A 21,265-nucleotide genomic window follows, 5' to 3' on the forward strand; every position below is an offset into this window, starting at 1 on the left:
TCTCTCTCTCTGCGTCGTGGATATTCAAAAGCCTTACCTACCTGTTTGATCCTTTTCATAAGAGGGTCCTAAATCCAATATATGAGAATATTCTATTTTATTATTTGTTTTCTTTATGAAATAAGTATATACGTGTTCTAAAATCTTCAGGAATTGTACAAGGTGTTCCATATTGGGGCCTTTGAAATGCTCATTATGCTTTGGACGATACCCCAAAATATGATTCGCTCCCATTTAAATAATACATGGATAAATAGCACTAACACACACACACGCGCACACTCAGATAGAGATATCGTGATCGTTCGAGATCTATCGAAATTAATAAATATATTATATAGCTAAAGTTTATCTTAAATTATTGTCAAATATATAAAAGTCTGCAAGTATTATATGTCAATAAATATTTTGACGCTATCCATCGTTCTTGGCAACACAACGTATTTTTTGCTATATTACAAAACAAAATAATACTAATAATAATCATTTTTTTTTTTTACTAATGAATCGAGTTATTATTATTTTTACTAATGCATTAAGTTCAAACTATTATTATTATTAATTTTACTAATGAATTAAGTTATTATTATTTTTACAAATGAATTAAGTTCAAACGCCTGTTTTATATAACTTTTTTCATATATAACCCACTTCATAATTTCTAATTTTTTAAAACCACGTCATTGTTACAACTAGCCCTGCACTATAGTCTACTAGATGACCAATCAGATTGTTCCGGCTATACGAAATGAGTCTCATTCAATATTGATTGCAACGTATAATGGTGAAGTATTGTAGTGGGATAAGACTCGATCGAGTATACTAAGAGGATGATACATAATTAAATTTGCTTTACTAATTATAGTATAATCTATATCTCCAGCTATATATTGTTTTATCAAGAATAGCTCTCTTTTCCGAATCTGTAATATTTATGTCATGTCAAGCTACTCTGGAGTCAGGAGTAAATAAATGGGATAAGGGAATATAAGATAAGAGAGTGGTAGTTGGTGGGTAACACTGAATTTTATATATATACCATACAGAAAGTTTGATTGTAATTACGAGGAGAGAATATTAATATCCCAAGTAGCATCTTTAGCTTTTGTCTACATCTCTGACTTTGAATTCTAAAAAAAAATAAAATACTGGGATATAATAAATTCCAACAAGGGAAAATTAATTAATTAAATTAGTGCGCGCTTATTGGCTTCTGGTTAGAAAGAGTACTCGTTCGATCGTGAGTTTGTAACTGAGATGAAAAAGACTCTCAACTGCACAACAAATTCTGATAACGTCATGTTTTGACAGCCTAGATACAGTGTGAAAGAATTTTAGGCTTGGTTTTATTTTTCCGTATTTAGACTGGGTATTCAGTGACCAATATCAAGCGCCACAAAAAAGAAAATAATCGTATATATTGTGTCCACATACATAACATATACGCGTTATGTGCCAAAAATGTACGTATCTTTGTTACCTGGCTAGATGGTTCTGTTCGGATCAAAAGACTGGAGTATCATATTCAATAACAATCACATTTATGTTCTGAATTAAATCGTGATGAGTTGAATTTGTATTATGATATGTTAGTGTTGTTTAGTATTTGAGGGAGAACTAGAGACATAATTACTTTTTTACGAGATCTCAAGCTCGTAAGCCTAAGAAAGCAAATAAAACATAACAAAACAAAATTCTTTTGGAAAGAAAATAGGGATCGGGATTATATCTGGTTTTGCCAATGTTTCAAGAATTCACGGTTTCAAATATAAGGATATTATTATTTCCATGATGCATCACAAAAACAGCTAAATCAATGGTAAGCATTAGCATCCCTATAAAAAAATGAATTCAGAGTCACGGTGAAAACAAAAATAATATATATATAAGAAGAATAAATTATTAATTTATGTGAAGAAACCTACAGATTCTACAGACAAAATAACACAGAGAGAAAAGAGATCCAAGATTTGGTCGATTCAAAGGCCCAGACCAGAGTACGTAAAAAAAACATTAAAAACAAGGTGATATTTTTTCCATGATTAGTATTTCCTAAACAAGCTTATGCACAGCAAGAAAAAAAAACATGATGATATTTTTTTCCCTGGATTAGTATTTTTCCTAATACAGAAATTTGTTCGCTACACCTAAGAACGTATCGAGGGATATCATGTGTCATATATCTCCACCTTAATTTGAGCATTTTGAGAATCCTGGAACTCCATTAGTTTCTCTGGGGACGACATGGAAACCACGGTTCCACCATTATAGCCGTCCATGAGCAACTTCCCGATTTTCGATCTCCATTCCGAGGCATCGATTTCATTCTTTCTGTCGTGCACGACTCTATCACGATACTTCAGCATTGTTGCCAAGCCAGTATTTGGTACCCAACCGTAGGCAATCAATACCTTTGCCTCACCTTCAGTCATGTCTTCTCCGACCTTATCATTGGGCGTTAGCGAAACAATATATATCAGCAGATAAGAGTATGGATTACCAGTTAACCAGGAGTCTTGAAAACAAATTTGATTTTTTTTAGTCAAAAACAAAAATTAAACTAGGAAACACAGCAGAATAGTGACTGAAGAAACTTTACTACCTGCAAGATCATAATCGGTATGACATATTGCATATGTACCCAATTGAACACCAAATTTTTTAAAGAGGTTTTCTACTAGAGTTGACCGGTGTTTAACTTAACTAGAGATAAATATTGTACGGTTCGATCCATCTAAATTATGATATGGGGTTATTAAGCTATACAGCCATAGCGCTTTAGTGTTTTTTCTAAAATAGCCCACCTTTCGTTAATATACTGTAAATAGCCAGGGCCCCTTATTTACAGAATATGAAAAGACACTTATATCCCATCCGATTCCCGTCCAATATTATTAGCCCATTAATTAAAAAAGGAAATCAAAATTCGGCCATAACTGCTCTCGCGGATATCGAGGGAGATTCATTTACACCGGAAATAAACCATCACACATAACCCAAATCTCTACACAATAAAAAAAGGGGAAAAAAAATGGAGACAAACCCTAAGCGGCGATTCGAAATCAAAAGAAAAATTTGACCGGCGTTTGAAGATCTAAGACCGAGTTCACACCAGACGGCCGAATAACCAAAAAACAAGGAATGCATGAACTATTTACTTGCATGCGACAACATTTTCTACTTATTTTGTTGATTTTCTACTTATAGGGTAAGAATCTGAGTTTCCTTTTTTTCAAGACGAAATGGAAAATAGGTTTGGGACTGTAAAATATGATTCGGTTTGGGCTTGTAAAATATGTTTCGGTTTGGGCACAACTGGAAAATGGGTTTGATTTTTCTGTAATGAAAAAGGCTGTATGCAACGTGACTATTTACTGAGAATTTACAAAAGGTTGGTTAATTTACAATTCCTACAGTTTAGGTAGCTTACGTAACTAATTTTTTGCTATGATAATTTACGATCATAATGTTATCATGACCATCTTAAGAACTGACTACATTAATTACTTAAAAAGGATATTTTTTAGGCTTTTTAACATAAATGGTCACTGAACTATCACACTTGATGCACTTTAGTCCTTAAAATCACACGTTTAGACAAAATGACCATTAAATTCTTGTTATATTCGGAAAAGTGGTCCTTCAGCTAATGGTGTTTTAAAAAACCGGACGGAAAATATATATATATATACATGTATATATATGTATGTATTTTTATGAGAAGTCCCTAAAGGATCACTTTCCCTAATATACAAGGTTTTAGGATCATTTGTCTAAAAAAATACTTTTACCAGCTGAAATGTCTCACATACAACAGTTTAGGGACAATTTAAACTAAAAAAAAAAATTAATTTTATTTTTGAACAAGAAAACGCATGTTTCAAAATATAACCAAATATTATAAAGATATACGATAGAATTATTACCGAGAATGCTCTGTTCTCAATCAGAGAGATTCTACTGCAGTTTGTAAACTTCATGGCAGTGACTAGCCGCTTGATCTGCCAGTCAATGGGTGATGAATCTTCTAGCTCAAAGAAGTATGTAGCGAAACCATATTCGGGGCGCTCTAGCACAATCCTGTAGAAAATGTATTCATGCAGTGATTTCCCAGATAAAGTAGTGAAAAAAAAAACTACTTTTAAGATGTACGTGAAGCTGCAAATGCCACACCTGTTATGTCTCTCAAAGACAAATATAAAAGATTGCAAGTCCCGACACCAACCCCATTCAGCGGGCCATTTACGAAATCGTAGATACCTTGCCTGGCATACAGAAATTCGAATTGAAATTATTATAAAATGAAAAAATCAGCCAATCTGCTAAGACACCCATAGATTTTCAATGAATGGAAGAAAAATATCATTGTTGATGTAAACCAATGCATCATGTTACCTGTTCTACAAGTGATATTAGACAAGCTAAGCAGTAACTAGCTCTTGTTCCTTTTGCATATCGTATAGGAGCCAACTTTAGTAGTGATTGGCTCTGAGCGAATATCTGAGATGTAGAGAACAGAATGAGAGATGGTGAATATTTCTTCCTAAAGCAGGAGCTGGGTAGATGTTTCCTTCATTAAAGAAACATGATGAAACATATGGTAAATGTATGCCAGTACTGAAAATCGCCTAAACCACTTTGGTTGGCGTTTAGTTTGAAAAGAGGTATCGACCAAACTCTTTTTCTTTCTAAGTGTCTGTTTCGCTCATCATATTGATATGTGCAGTCTTTCTTTCACAATCAATTATACAAATGGGGTGAACCGGAGCTGTGAAAGCTACTATTCATGTCGATATCTACTCTTTACAATTATTATTTGGATGGAGAATATTCTGTCTGAAATTGTCAAAATACAGTAAGGACTCCCTTCATATTGGTCCTTAGAATATAAGCGACAACATAACATACAGAAATATGTAGCTTCTAAACCTGACACACGCAAGAGATATGCAATGCTCGGTTTTCCAGCATCATCAAAACTGCACAAATTACAGGTTTCAGCTACTACTTTTTCTTAAGCCAAGACATTTTCCACAATGAACTCGTAATAAGTGTAATGGTAAATATCCACCCAATATAACAAAACATTATGCCAAAACGTCCAGTAATGCCAGTTCTGTAAATTACTTCTATTTGACCCATAACAGCAGAAGAAAAATTGCATAACACAGCTCTCCCTACCTTCGACATCACAGATTCAAGCTCTGTAAAACTGTCTTCGATGGAAGTCTCATCTATAGGTTCATCGTTCTCCGGCTCTCCATAGAGCTTGATTTCATCAACTAATATTCCTTTATCGATTAATACCTGAGAAAAAAAAAATTACAAACCATAAAAGATGAAAAAGAAAACCACAGTAATTATTGCCTGAAGGAGTCCAGGAGCATCTTCCTCCAGAGCTGTTTCAACTGAATCCCTGCAATATATATCAGGCAGAACAGTAAGATAGCTGTTTGAGAAAACTGTTGAGCATAAACGAAGTTCAAACTTCTAGCAGGAATATTACGTGGCAGTCTTTTTCCTTTTCCGTAGTTTACTGAAGCTATATGCCTTTGCAGGTTCTGACATGATAGGACTGTATTTGGTCTCAAACGAAAAAGAGTTCTTCGAAAACTCATTCAACATTCTTAGTTCAGACTCATCCTGTGATCTTCGTAACTTCATTCTATCTCCCAGGCACATATGGTCTGCCTCATCTTCATCAAATTCATTATTACACAGAGGTTCATCCTTGATTCTGACGTTGGTTGGTGGAGACCACACATAATTGTCACCTGTGTATACAGAGACAATCTTCCCCTCATGAGAATGTGACTGCACGGAATTTCTTACTGACTATTAGCTATCTGGAATTATCCTATTGCTTACCAATTTTTCTCTTTTGTTCGGAAAGTAGCATCCGTTACTAGTGATCGAGACTATTGAGAGACAATACCATTTAATAGAATGTGTACAGTTCTACTAACACTGTAAGTATTCTTTAAGGAATAACGTCAAGCTGACCTTTAGCCGATCTCATTCGAGATTGGCCAATCACTTAGTAATTTTTTTTTTTTTTTTTACCCCAGATATTTTCAGTTTAATAAGATAAAATTGTTGTCTCCTAAAAAACGCCAAGCTGACCTTTTGCTGCTACGGATTTGTGGATTGCATAACCATTTCTTTCATTATCTTTTGAAGCCGGATGCGAACGGCCACCAGGAAATCCTTCGTAGCCACCCTGAGAAACGCGTGCTAGATTTATGAAATTTAGGTGCGAGTGACATGTGAAAACATCCTAGAATACTTGCCTGTTCCCTTGTAAAATAAAAACAAAACACGTAATGAAATTTAAATAGTTTTCTTAATTTCGTGACATGAATAGTCGTGTAATGTGAGGCCGTGACAATTGAAATCGATAAACAGAATGATCTGCAGGTATATTAGTTCATTTAATTGATTAATGGACAATACATTTCTATATTACAAAAATAAAGATTTGTATACAGTTACATAGCAGATTAGTACCTCCATAAATGGTTTTGTAGACCGCATAAGTTTCCTGCAAATATCCACGATATTCTTTTCATTAAAACATGCAATATATACACATACCATCACTGAGAATCATACCGTGACAAGTGAAAGAATATTTATTTTAGAATTTTAGAATTATGAAAGTAAGAAAAATGTGTTTGAAACAAAATATTACCATATACTTATATTACAAATAAAATATTACCCGGAAAGCAACATCCTTTGCCTTTCTTTCAACACAACATGGTCCAAATGATCATCAGAAACGTAATCAAAGCACTCATCTTTGATCTTTGTTTTTGGGGCTCCAGAATTGGAGGAACCCAATATGACGTCTTCCTCTAAGTGCAATAAGTTATCAGAACATTTAACTTTAACTTCTGAAGAAACTTCAAAGTGCATCGATCGATGGGATGAAGTACAAACACTAGCATCATGATTTCCTAAACGGGGATATTTTCCATCAGATTCATTACAATCTATATGCTGTGTACTATCCCTCAAACTGAGGCCAGAAGCTCCAACATAATAACTGGAATTTTCATTGTGTAAACAGTCTCCAAGTGCTGATTGTCCAACAACTTCATTGGATAGCACTCCGGTAAATAGTTCCGCAGGATCTTCACTGCTACAATTTCGTTCTGCTTCCGAAGTTCCCACTCCTCTTGAAGAGCAAGCAGTTGTTAAAGAGAGGATATCCTAGAGAAGAGAAAACCCAACGTACAGAGTACATTAATATTATCGTTAAAAAAAATTATGTTGAATACTAATTCCAACTGTTAGTATACAAATGTTTAAGGCGGAACTAACCATACATACATATGCATAAAAAATAAAAAAAATAAATAAAAATAAATAAATAAATAAAATAAAAAAATAAAAATAAAAAATAACTCTACAGATATGTATGCATAAAGATGAGTTGAAAATGATTGCCAACATCCACTGTTCTCAAGAAGAAAAATACAGCGAATTAATTTATTTTCTCAAGGAATTTAAAAAATGTTCTTTTTTTGTCCGTTCTATAGCATCTCGACTGCTTTCCCTCCTTTTTCCCTAACAACTAGAGCTTTTGATGATAATTTATTCCTTGAGGCTAAGATATTATTAACCAATAATGTATGGTTTCTTAGTTGGTGCCAATAAACTTTTCACTTGCCTCTTGGCAAGGATAGTAAGGTAGCTTGACAGGACGAGAACTTGGGTTTGAAAATTTTCAGCTCAGCACACTGGGTTTGTGATTGCTAGTCTTATTTACTGCTCAAGGCTAATCAGAGACCACTCAGGAAGAGATTATCCGGAATGGTTATGTTTTCTTGTTCGATGTAACTTCGATTAAAGGTGGTTAGAGGAAACCGCTACAGAATCTTTCTCAAGGTACGCTCTCCTCTAAATGTGATGGGAAATGGATGCAAGGATCTCTGAGTACTGTCCTCAATAGTTGGAGGGATAGTTGTAGGCCCTCCAAATCGATCTCCCAGATCGCCGCGACCATCAAATATTTTATGGAATTATCAATAGGCATCAATCACTCTCCTCCAGGAAGAAGCTATGCCCCGTGGGCTCCAGAGACAGAACAAGTGGTTCCTCTATTTCTACCGTCGCTCGGGGTAAAGCTCACTCTCACTGGGCAGGAGCCGGAGCAAAAAATACATAGTCACGAGATTCGATCTAAAGGCGTCCTAGTTTTACATCTGTAGAGACCTTGCTTCATTGCTGGAAAGGCAAGTAGTTTTCTATCCCTTTCTTGGTAGCAATGTAGCAATGTGGTGGTCTGGTGCACTAGTATCCAAGAAAAAGAAAGAGTTCTCAATCTAAGAGCTTGTTCCATGAACACCTTCAAATGGCATGTTTTGCGAATTTGAACACCTTCAATGCCGAAAAATCTTTGGATCAGAGATTTGAGGATTCTCCCAAGTCTGTGGTCTGACCAAATTTTTAACGCCAAAGACCCCATAGACCAGCTTCTCCTTCATGCTGCTAAACTCAAAGTAAAAGGTTCCGTATACGGCCGGCTTCCTCACTCTTCGGAGATCATTTCTGGACTCCTCAAGTTCTCGGTAGAGCTATTTAGTCTTAAGGAAGTCCAGCAAGAGCTTGATCGCTGCTGAAGTTTTCAGATATGGACGAAGGCTCCAGGAATCGAAAGGGCTTAATTTAATCTAGTGTCACTTCAGGAATCGTATAGAATAACCAGGCGGCAACAAAGGAGCCTTGACTTTATCACCCTCGTCTAACGTGGCGTCAAGCAGTAAGAGAACCGCCAACACTTCAAGGGTCTATGTCAGGGAAACCGTGAATCCCACTAATGGTTTTGGCAGACGAGGAGTTTTGTTACTTTTGATAACAAAGTTTGCGAGGACTTTCATTGATGATGCCGCTTTCAATGGTTCACCCACGAAAACCATTGATATCCCAACCAAAGAATCCGGGAGACTATTAAAACCAAGGGAGTCAGCCTCAATAAAAGATCTGGGGCCGAACTTTCTCCTATTCGACTTGATTTGGAGAGCGAATGTGGATCCTCTCTTCCAACAAGCTCAGTAACGCAGACGTCGTGGCCACAACCCTGCTCCTCTGTTGGAAAAAATTGGGACCACCGCTTTTTCGAACGCGCCACACCTAGTGTAATCTAGAGCAAGAGGCTCAATTGTCTCGCCATCTACGAGAAGGTCCGTTGTTTGTGTTCAGATCTCTGTCTGCTGTTCAAATCCCCGAGAAGAAGCTCCAAATGTCATCAAGCTTTCAAGACAGCCTTTCTCTCCTTGTTTTGGGAGATTTGGAATCAAATTAACCAATGCAACTTGGAGATCAATAACTTATTTTTTAGGACCTTTGGGACTAAATTACAGTAATATCGCACTGTGGCTTTCAACTTTAGTTTTGGATTTGCTCATTTCCTCTTTCCTGGTCTATTTCTTGATCGGTAATCTCTATCAAGTTCGTACTAGGCTTTGGATTTTACAAAGGTTTCCTTTCTCTTTCTTATACTATTAAGTTTCTCCTTTATAATAATAAAAATATACATGAACAATTAGTTCTAACAAAGGTGTTAGTTTGGAGAACCAAATATGTTACCAATCACGCAAGGAATGTGCATTAAGTATTAACAACCTTGACCCCACTATTACAGTACTAATCAATAAGTATCCCGAGACTTTATCTCCTTCGACATAACTGAGTTAAATTAACATTCGTAACTTATGATTCCTAAACAAAATCCCTTAGAATACTATTTCAATCTATGCAAACATATATGTTGTTTACCTGTAAATTGCACCTTTCGTCTTCTTCTTGTTTAACACCGAACCTGAATATATTCCACACAAAAACATCCATTCAAAGTCCCACAAAAGGAAAACATCGAAACAAATGCAGAAAGAACTTTTTCTAAGCCATCGATCGAGGGAGCTAACATCAATGGATTTTCACTCCGAACACAATCGGCCAAACCCGAGCGCTGTTGAATCCCAAACAAGATTCTCCGTCTTCGTGCCAACGGAACATGGTCCAGCTCGTCGGAGAATTCGGAACCAGAAAAGCACTTGGGTTCGGAGGATGGTTCGCGAGAGCCAAGCGATAGGGCTTCCATATAGCGGAGACTAGGAAAGAATCTATGGCTGAGAGAGAGAAGAGGAATGGATTAGGGTTTTGCAGGCTTCGAAGAAATCTTACATGGCGCGAAGAGAAATATGATTGAAATTTGATACGAAAATGAAATGAAATGCCAGTAAAGCCTGTGAAGAGAGGAGAAATTATTCATCATCGTAATATCGTGTTGTCTAAATATTGCTGCCCACGAGGTCTCCAGTTCGATTCTTGTTCAAGACAGTTTTTTTATATTTGTTTTCACTCATTTGCACGCTTTTTTCACGGATAAATTTGACAAATAAATCATTTACAAGGTCATTTTAACAATATATTATATTTTTAAGCGTAGAGTGGATATCTGGCCATTTCCAAACTTGAAATTGCAATTCAACCAATGCTTAGATAATTTCTGTTTATTAGCCACTTCAATCTAGGAAAAATGGTATGAAGTAACCAATTCAAACTATGACTTTTGCAAAATAGTCATAGTTTCATTAGGTATAGCAAAATAGTCAATTGAGAGTACTATGACTTTTAATCCTGTCTCGATTAATTTTAATACAGTCTTCATAAAACTTACATTCTGTCTTTATAGTTCGTTGGGATTATATTTAATTCAGTCTAGATTAATCTTACTTGGACTAGTTTGCTTATAGTTGGCAAACTATGACTATTTTCCAAAAGTTTAAGTTCTATTTGACTATATAGCCGCTTGATCCTTCAATTTATTACCCATCGTTTAAATACTCTATTACCTTTCAACATATTCCCACCCAAACATACGGAAAAAAAAATGAAAAAATAGATGCGATTTATAAGGCAAAACTTAAATATGCACGCGCAACCGATTACACCATTTGAAAAATGAAAACCAAACGTCAACTCAAAAAATTGCAGAAAAGAAATCATACTTACAAAAAAAATCACAGTTAATGAATAGTAATAAAATGATAGTAACAAAATTAACGTGAGAAAACTGTTAAAAAAAAACTCTAAAAATATACGTGACGATAAATTGTGATATAATGATAATAGACATCATCTATATACACTCAAAATGTATTTTAAATATGGTATTATTTTATAAATAGTAATATAATGTTGTTAACTCTTTTAATATTGATAAATGGTAATATAACGATAATCAATGATAATTCCGTCAAATTATGAATTGTCTTGAAAATATAAAATTATCTATAAAAAAACGTGTGGTATATTATAATTAGTGCACAAATATGTTTTCAAAATTAATATCAACAACTCATAATTAACTGCTTGTTAATAATATGGAAAAAAAAAATCAGTGAATTTTAATATGCCACATATTCGGTATATCATTAACTGCTTGTCTTTAAACGTTTTTTTTTATGTGTATTTCAGGTTACTTGAATAAACACCAGCATATGATAACTGAAACACTACATGTAATAAAAATTGAAGGAAAAAAACGCATGTTTCAAACTAAAAACTAATATTGAAGATGGATAAAATGGAAATCTCAATTGTGAAGAATTGTTTGCAGACTCTTGCGTGTTGTACAAGTTTTGTCTGTTTTTGTCTTAAACGTTACCGTGGCATTTTTGTAAATAGAATTATTATGTCTTGAATTTATAAAAGGCAGGTTCTATAAGCTACGTAACGGTTACATTTCGAAGAAACAGTTTTGGGGATTCTTGGGAAACACATAGCTTAGGGTTGGGAAACACGAGTGAATCGGAGAGGAATTGATCGAGTTCTCAAATCGATCAATTGGAGTGATTCAGAGAACAAGAAATGCTTTGTTGTTTGTGTAATCGATTCTGATATAGTGGAGAAGGCAGAAGTAGATCATTTTGATCGAACCTGGGTAAATCCTTGTGTGTTTGTGTCTGGTTTGTGTTCTTGCTCGTTTCTCAATTCGCAAGTCCGTCATCTGCAAGTTTTTCCGCGCTAGTCGAAGTTTTGTTCACAATTGGTATCAGAGCCATTTAGTTGCAGAGATGGGTTTCGCGAAAGTAGAGATCGAACGCTTTGACGGAAATGGCGATTTTGCATTGTGGAGACAGAGAATGAGGGCGATCTTGGTGCAGATGAAAGTGGTAAAAGCCCTGTCTAAGGATTCCGATCTCCCAGCAACAATGACCGTCGACGAGAAAGCTGACCTACAAGAATTGGCGTATAGTACGATCGTCTTGCATCTGGGAGACAAAGTGCTAAGGGAAGTCGCTAAGAAAAAGACCGCCGCGGGGATTTGGCTCAAGCTAGAGAGTCTCTACATGACCAAGACTCTCACCAACAAAATTTTCTTGAAAGGAAGGCTCTTTGGTTTCACGATGAACGAAGATAAGCCATTCGATGACTACCTCGATGACTTTGCTAAGATAGTCATTGATCTGGAGAATATAGGAGTCAAGGTGGAGGACGAGGATCAAGCCGTCATGATCCTTAACGCTCTACCCAAATCCTATCAGAATTTCGTCGAAACAATGAAGTACGCTATGGAAAGCTTAAGTCTTGAAAAAGTTCTTGCAACCTTGAAGTCAAAGGCAATTGAGAGTCAAGCATCAGAGATAGCTGAGGGACTCTTAGCACGTGGCAGATCAGAGAAGAAAGATCAGCACAAAGGCAAAGGCAAGTCAAAGAACAAATCAAGAACTCTAAGCAAAGACAGCGATAGCAACAAAGAACCAAAAGTCTTCAAGTGTTTCAACTGCCATAAGCAAGGTCATTTCAAGATGGATTGTCCTGAGAAGAAAGTAAGCAATAAAGACAAGAAACCTGCTCAAGCATCAGTTGTAGATACGGGTTATGAAAGCTTAGATGAATGCTATGAAAGTGTAGAGGTGTTGGCTGTATCTGAAAGAGATGCGAATGCAGACTGGGTATTCGACAGTGGTTGCTCGTTTCATATGACACCCAACAAATCCTGGTTTGAGGACTTCAAAGAACACAGAGGGAAAGTTTTTTCTCGGAAACAACAAGGCATGCAGAGTTAAACGGAAGGCAGCATTAGAATCAAGATGTTTGACGGTGTGGAAAGGCTCATGACTGAAATAAGGTATGTGCCTGAGCTTAAAAGGAATCTAGTTTCTCTTGGAATGTTAGACAAACTAGGGTACACTTTTAAGGCTGAAAGATGTATCATTAGAGTGTCCAAAAGTTCCCTAGTAGTCATGAAAGGTTTGATGTCTAGTGGCATATATACTCTTATTGGAAGTATTGTGGTCAACTCTGCATGTGTTACTGAGGCTCAAAAGGATAAGTCTGTGTTGTGGCATCTGAGATTAGGTCATGTGAGTGAAGTAGGTCTGTCTGAGTTACAAAAACAGGGCTGTTTTGGAAAAGACAATGTTGGAAAGATTGGTTTTTGTGAAAACTGTGTGCTTGGAAAGTCAACTGGAGTCAAGTTCACTCGATCGGTTCACAAAACCCAAGGAATCTTGGATTACATACACTCAGATTTATGGGGTCCTACTAAAACTCAGTCCCATGGGGGTAGAAAATACTTCATGACCTTAATTGATGACTACTCAAGGAGAGTGTGGGTTTTCTTCTTAACCCACAAGAATGAAGCACTGAAAGCCTTCACAGACTGGAAGATTTGGGTTGAAAATCAAACTGGAAGAAAGATCAAAAGGCTTAGAACCGATAATGGTCTAGAATATCTTGATAAGGATTTCTTAAAGCTGTGCAAGGAATCTGGAATATCAAAGCATTATACAGTACCAAGCACTCCTCAACAGAATGGACTGGCTGAGAGGTTCAACATGACAATTTTGGAAAGAGTTCGGTGCATGTTGATTCAGTCAGGTCTTCCAAAGACCTTCTGGGCAGAAGCAGTTCAGACATCTTGCTACTTAATCAACAGATGTCCTTCTTCAGCTTTGGATCTCAAAACACCAATGCAGGTATGGACTGATCACTTTGTTGATTATTCAAAACTAAAGGTTTTTGGCTGTGCAGCTTATGTGCATGTTAAGCAAGAGAAGTTAGAACCAAGAGCTTTGAAGTGTGTGTTCATAGGATATCCAGAAGGGGTAAAATGGTACAAGTTGTGGTGTTTGGAAGCTAGTCATAAGAAGTTTATCGTGAGCAGGGATGTGACTTTTAATGAATCTGAATTTCCATACAAGAATCAGCAGGAAAATTCAGTAACATATGGGCCAGGAAAAACATCAAGCAAGGATCACAAAGTAGAGGTGGAGCTTGGTACTGATGACTCTACAGTAAGAGAAGATCCACAGGCTAATGCTGAGCCAGCACCTGAAGAAGAAGAACAAGAGTACAGGCTTGTAAGAGACAGAAACAGAAGGGTTCACAGAGCACCTGTTAGATATGGCTTTGAAGACCTAGTGGCTTTTGCTTTCAGTGTAGCAGAAGAAGTTGAAGAAACTAAGCCAAGAACCTACGCTGAAGCTCTTAGATCAAGAGATAAAGATCTATGGTGTAAAGCTATGACAGATGAGATTAAGTCTCTAGACAATAATCAAACCTGGATCCTTGTAGACAGGCAAAGTAACAAGAAGCTAGTTGGGTCAAAGTGGGTTTTCAAGAGAAAATAAGGAATACATGGTGTGGAAAAACCAAGATACAAAGCAAGGCTCGTAGCTAAAGGATTCACACAGCAGGAAGGTATTGACTTTAACGAGATTTATTCACATATGGTTAAACATAGGTCCATCGGAATAATTCTTGCTCTTGTAGCCCAGCTAGACTTAGAGCTTGAGCAATTAGATGTTCCGAAACGTTTTATCATAAGATACTAACCCCCGATTAAGAAACCCCATAGCCCAGAGGTCAATGCAATACACGCTCGGTCTCGATCTTCAATCTCGTTTCCCGCTTACCAGCTTTTCTCTTATCTACATTACCAAGGGACATAAAACTATGAGTCGAATTACTCAATAAGCGGAAGTCTAGCCTATGAAAGAAAAGCAAGCTAATGCAGAACATATGACGTGCGAACAAGCAAACAAGAATACAGGATGCAGCTATCACTTATAAGTGACTAATGAGGGCGCATCCTAGAATACTAACCGTCCCGCAAGGTTATACACTCTTCACTGCTATAACCTCCGGTCCGACTAGAGATCAGTTTCAGACTTCGAGCACAGTCGTCAGCTGATCTAAGTTTTAACACCTGTCTGAGATCCACTAGTGGTACTTTCTTCATCATGACGTCAGCGCCACTGGTATCTGGCATAGTGAGCTCGCGAACCGCGACCTTCACCCACTAAGCCGTGCTCAAGGCAGCTTCCGGTGAGTCTTCCAGCTAGTAATGAGCTCGCGATGCGCGACCTTCACCCATTGCTTCGAGTACTCTGCGCACGGACCGGCATGGCCCGCTAAGCACAAGTCGTGGACTTGTGAGTACCACCAGAGTTTTAAAGTTTGGGTACACTGCAGCTAGCAGCGTACATGTTAAACTTATATACGGAAAAGCGTAACGGGATAAACCTCGAAAGAAATTATTGTTTCCCTTTAAAGCTCGTTAAGTGTTTTAAGTTGAAAGCTCGAAATGTGACTTCCGAACTCTCTACTCTTGATCGAAATTGAGAGTCTATCGCTCTTCTGTCATCTCGATTCTAACCTACTTCCTAGAGTTAGAAGAGAAGTCTAACTATACACAAAGCAAACGTGGCTGGTTCAAGTTAGCGTTTGAACCTAACGGGCGTACCCGAACTAAGTTTTCAAGCAAGAGTGGCCGAAGCCTTAACTTTCGAGTTTAGTCATTTTAGGGCTTTCACCGACTCTTGTTTACTAGCAAGCAAATGCACAAACAAACAGGGTTATCCCCTTGGTAAGTAGTTGACTTATGCCTCCTCACTTACCCGGAATTGTTCGACAGAAAGCTCGACGATCCCCGAAGATGTCATTCTTCTCACGTTCTTCGAGACAGTTAGCACTTGTCGAAACGTCGGAAGAACTAGCATCCGGAGTTGAACATACATTAGTTATTGGATTCGAGTTTACTTAAAGATGATAGGGTTCGTTGTCGAGATTAGAGTCGGTTCAGAATTCGAGAATTTAATTTATTATTCCCCGGTTTTCCGGAAGTTATAATTATTCAAGACTCACGTACTATCGTATCGAGAATGATACGAAATAAAATTCAACAAGTAATCATGAGTCTTAACTAAATTAGTTAATCCGAAATTAAAATAACCGAGAATTCCAAACGAATAATAAATTAAATTCATAAACATTATTAAAATTAATCATAAATTATTTATTTAAATACTGAAAATACATATCATAAAACAAACTAAGAGTATTTAAACGCTATAAGCGATTTAAAACTCACGAGTTAATCGAGCTCTATTTCGATAACTCTTTTATCTTGATATCTTCAAAAACCGGCCGTGTCGCTCTTGACTCGTCTGGTTCCTGTCCGTCCATCAAGATCTGTAATTCAAACCCGGAATCCGATAACGAGTTAACATCTTAAATTCCAAACTCTTATCAGTTTCAAAATCCAAATCCCGATATCACGATTCAAAACCCGAACCCATAACCAATTCAATCGACTCAACACGAATCCAGCTAACCGGAAATGTCCTAACACGAAAACGATCACAAATACATCGAACCGAGGCTCAGAATATCATCACACATAACTAAATCAAATCAGCCAAAACTATAGCTCACGGCCAAACATCAAAATGAATCACCCAGCCAACAAATTACACAGCCAGAAACGAGTTAACATCTTAAATTCCAAACTCTTATCAGTTTCAAAATCCAAATCCCGATATCATTATTCAAAACCCGAACCCATAACCAATTCAATCGACTCAACACGAATCCAGCTAACCGGAAATGAATCCGATAACGAGTTAACATCTTAAATTCCAAACTCTTATCAGTTTCAAAATCCAAATCCCGATATCACGATTCAAAACCCGAACTCATAACCAATTCAATCGACTCAACACGAATCCAGCTAACCGGAAATGTCCTAACACGAAAACGATCACAAAAACATCGAACCGAGGCCCAGAATATCATCACACATAACTAAATCAAATCATCCAAAACTATAGCTCACGGCCAAACATCAAAATGAATCACCCAGCCAACAAATTACACAGCCAGAAACTGTTGGAATTGATCTAGGGTTTAAGAAAAAGTTTAACGCTTCGGTAAGCGGCGGAATTTTAAAAATTTTCTTTTGATAAGTAAAACGTTTTTACTAACCTAGACAAAGAGCAAGCACATGTAAATAAAAACTAATATGAGCATTAAAGATTACTAACCTTTTTATAAGCTTGAACGTTGAGAAGCTTTTGGAAAAGGTTGCAACGTTCGTCTCCCCTCGCAGCACGTCTCTCTTCCTTCCTCGGCAACTCGAGCAACCACGAAAGTTTCTATCACTAAATCACTCGAGAGAAAAAGAAATTAGTGTGGGGCACTTTTAAACACTACGACTTAAGAACAAGTCTTAAAGTCGAAGAACTAAAACACTAGGTCAAATGAGGACCTAGGTTCCAAAACCAAAAACGAAATTGACTAGAGAGAGAGAGAGGAGTCGGCCAATGTTCTAGAGAGAGTCTCTCAAATCTCTAAAACTTGGATGAATGAAATGTGAAGAATGAGACTCCTATTTATACGAGAGGTCTCACCTTCAACAAGGTAGTTTCCTCTTCTATAGAATATCACATATTCATGAGCAAATATTGCCTCCTTCCCACTTATGTCACACGGCCAAGGCAGCCTTCTAGAAGGCTTTGATTTGTTTCATTTTTTGTTCATTGCCTTGCCTTTGACTCACTTGGCCGAATTCCCTTATGCATGCATGAGAAATTTGTTTCCTTTTTTTCTTTTGGCAAGTATCTTGATACATTTATGCACAAAATATTCTCTCTTTTCTCTTGGGTAGTAGGCGCCCATATGCTCTCTAGAATGGGCTTCTAGAATCTCCTTCATTTGTTCATGACAACATGAAAAAGGCCCATTAAGAATTTTCAATAAAATTCTTATGAAATGAAATTAATCCACAAGGCCCAATAAATCTAATTTTGGCTGAGTGATGCATGTCATCAAATGACCATCACAAAAAATTTATTGACATTCATTTCATCCTATGTCTCAAAAGACAAAAATACCATTTTGACAATTTTCGTAAAACTTGTCTCGTTTTTGTTTTGACTTAGCTTATAGTTTAACTATTCCTACTCGATGTGATTTGTGACAGTGACCTCATGGATTCAAATGAACAAAGCTTGAGCTAAATACTTGGACTCAAAAGTTCACAAACCTTTTCCAAGTTTAGCTTAATGTCAACTGACTCCACTAAAGAGTTGACACTGAAAATCTCTCGGTTCAAATGAATTTATTTTCTACTCAAGAATTCAACCAAATTATGATGAGCGGATTCACTGAATATTATCTATGTTTACCCTTCATGAATATCATCAACTAGTCGGGATTTACGAAATTACCATTTTACCCTTCTAGCTGTTATTTCCTCAACTCCTTTGTCACTTGTGAATAAGTCAGAAACAATGTATTGACGAGGAGCTAACAAGTCACATTGTTTCATCCAAAAGAGTCAAGACTCAATTTGGACACTGGCCAGTTTATTTATTCACACTCCAAGGAACAAAGCATGATGTGATATACATTGCATTTCAACAATCTTGTACATGAATTCCATATTTATGAGAACTTCACAAAGTTACTCATGACATCTTCACAACTTAGTACTTCACCAATAGGTTCTGTTCGGAATCACATAGTGAGTCCGAACTCTGACTTTCTCAAATGAGAATACGTAAGCTGTGAAATGGCATGTCTCATTTCAGGATTAAGGTAAGCACGATGCAATTCATACGTAGTGACTTCGAGACATAAGAGGTTAAATGGTTTGTTCTTATTTTGTCTCTAGAAGTGCACTGGTCAATTCAGTACCTTCGGAAGATACCTATAAGAACTATAGAGTCTCCAACTCTCAATGCCCCATAACCAGACATCATAGATTCTCCTAACAATCGTACTGAGGTCACTAGTCATTTGACCCTTAGATTGCGAATATATCGTTTTAAGCAAACTACGAAGAGTTTGTTCATGCAAATCTACATTTGTCTCTTCGTAAGTTGTTAAATTTGTTTATGGACTAAAGACTAATGTTTTATCATAAAGCTTCAAACAGACAAGGAAGAATGAATGAACGTTTCAACTTTTTATTAATGAATAAGCAATTACAAGCAAGAGTCTTCGTGAGACTTTATTACATTAAATGTACAAAATAAAGACTACAACTCTTCTTGTGGGCACCATTGATATCAGAAACCAAGCCCACGGTCAAGCAATACACAACCAAAACATCCAAGTTCTCAATTTATCATCACATCCTCAACTATCATCAACCAACACAATTCAAAACAAACCTTAAAGACTCACACGGCCAGAACAACTAATTAACCAAAAATTCGTCCAAAAATTCAAACAAAATTTCAACCAGCCATTTTGATCCAAATCACTAAACAATCTCATAAACGTCTCAGAAGCATCAATTAAATCGCAAGAATTCAGAAGCCCCAAATTCAAGCTACAAACCCTAAAATCATAAAAGCCATTCCGGGTTTGATTTCCTTACCAAGATTCTCGTTAATTTGGACTCCTCGGCGTGTTATCTCTCTTTCTCGGTGCCTCTTTCTCGGGTGGTGTTCACGGCGAGCTCGCGGCGGAGTGCTTCCTCGACGTGAACGCGCGGCGATGTGGCTCCGTGGCTTGATGACGCGCGAATAAGAGAAAAAGAGAAGAAGAGATGGGAGTGATTATGGTGATGATGAAGCTCGGTATCAATGGAGACAAGGGCCGAATTTTTTTTTCCTTTGTGTCTGCAGGTCTTGCGCGCGCGAGTCAGGAGAAGAAGAAGAGAGAAAGAAGAAGAAGAAAGAAAAGAGAGAAAAGAAAGATAAATGGAAATAATGAGGTGGCCGAGAAACAGAGAGGGAGAGTGGATTAGGAGGTTACGTGGCATTCTCACGTTACGCCACGCGTGTCCAAGTGGTCCACAAAGAAATTGACACGACTATCTTAAAACGACCCATTTTTCTCTTTTTCTTTCAATCTCGTCCTTCAAAATGTTGCACATAAGTCCTTTTAAAATAAAATCTCACAATCCTGTCCTTAATTAATTAAAAATAATCTTGAAAAATAATCGAGAAAGGTTATCTTGAATATATTTAAGGGATCTCGGAATTTATTTTTACTCCTGAGATTTTTAAATCTCCGAGTCTATTCCGAATAGTTTTATTCGGAAATAATATCGAGTTCACTCGAATATTCTCATTCCGAAATTTATCGACCTTAAATATTATCATTTTCCAAGATATTTAAAATTTAAGGATGTCTCATATGCAACAAGAATTTGAATTGAAATTCGTCCATTTATTCAAATTCACAAGTCGAGCGTTTACAAAAGTTTATTGATAGGTGCGTGTTGTATGTAGAAAACTCCTATCATCCCAACTAAATCCGAGCTTGTTCTTGAGTAGTTTTGAGGTTGTTCGTGTGATTTGAAGGTTTTCAGGTCAAAAATGGGATTTCTATGATACTCTGGGCAAATTTGTATGAATCAAAGCAATCGGGATCTAAAATGAGTCAAGAATGAAGACGGAGTCAAGAAGACATCCAGACCTCGCGCCGCGACCCTCCTAGCGCGCACCGCGAGTTGGAAAGCATCCCGAGCCATCTCCGAGCAGTAGGTGCGTTCCGCGAGGGTGTGGAAATGTTGACCTCGCGCCGCGACCCCCATACCGCGCGCCGCGAGGTTGAAGAACTTTAGCGTCAAAGATCCCCGAGCGTCAAGCGCGGAACGCGACCTCCCGAGAAGAACTACCTCGCGCCGCGACCCCTGTACCGCGCGCCGCGAGGTGCGCGAATCCAAAAGAGGAAACGCGTTTTCTGGAGCAATATGGGCCGTCGGATCAAGTTTTGTTACCCAGTCTACTCCGAAAATTAGAGGAAACACCCTAATTTCGACATAAGCCTATAAATACACTTCTCAACCTCTTGTTTAGGACTTTTGGCACTTTTTCATTGTTTTACTTAGTGTTTGGGAGAGATAGAGAGAAAGAAGAGAGCCGTTCTTCATCAATTCGCACCAATTACAGTTTTATTCTTCTCCTTTACTCTTGAACTCCCGTATTTTAATTTACAATCGAGTATTTAA

General features: G+C 37.2%; 1 protein-coding gene across 1 annotated transcript; it reads right to left on the minus strand.

Annotated features, from left to right (window-relative positions):
• Positions 1–1,865: 1,865 nt before the first annotated feature.
• LOC149406781 (uncharacterized) lies at positions 1,866–10,248 on the minus strand. Its single transcript, XM_089608681.1, has 12 exons — positions 9,933–10,248; positions 9,784–9,826; positions 6,722–7,215; positions 6,508–6,541; positions 6,124–6,220; positions 5,507–5,774; positions 5,368–5,416; positions 5,182–5,307; positions 4,396–4,500; positions 4,174–4,265; positions 3,927–4,080; positions 1,866–2,444 (listed from the first exon to the last, which is right to left on the minus strand). The coding sequence occupies exons 1-12, from the start codon at positions 10,106–10,108 to the stop codon at positions 2,169–2,171; spliced, it is 1,914 nt and encodes a 637-aa protein (XP_089464807.1). The 5' UTR covers positions 10,109–10,248; the 3' UTR covers positions 1,866–2,168.
• Positions 10,249–21,265: the final 11,017 nt, after the last annotated feature.

This window comes from Urtica dioica, chromosome 1 (genome assembly GCF_054948205.1).
Source record: "Urtica dioica subsp. dioica isolate 48M chromosome 1, U.dioica_male_clone48M_v1_H2, whole genome shotgun sequence".
Classification (NCBI taxonomy): Eukaryota; Viridiplantae; Streptophyta; class Magnoliopsida; order Rosales; family Urticaceae; genus Urtica; species Urtica dioica.

Excerpts from the sequence above, each read along its gene's own strand:
- LOC149406781 (XM_089608681.1), bottom strand. The coding sequence starts at position 10,108 with ATGGAAGCCCTATCGCTTGGCTCTCGCGAACCATCCTCCGAACCCAAG. Across the intron at positions 9,827-9,932 it reads CGGAGTGAAAATCCATTGAT|GTTCGGTGTTAAACAAGAAG; the intron begins GTTAGCTCCCTC and ends GAATATATTCAG. Across the intron at positions 4,266-4,395 it reads TAATATCACTTGTAGAACAG|GCAAGGTATCTACGATTTCG; the intron begins GTAACATGATGC and ends TCTGTATGCCAG.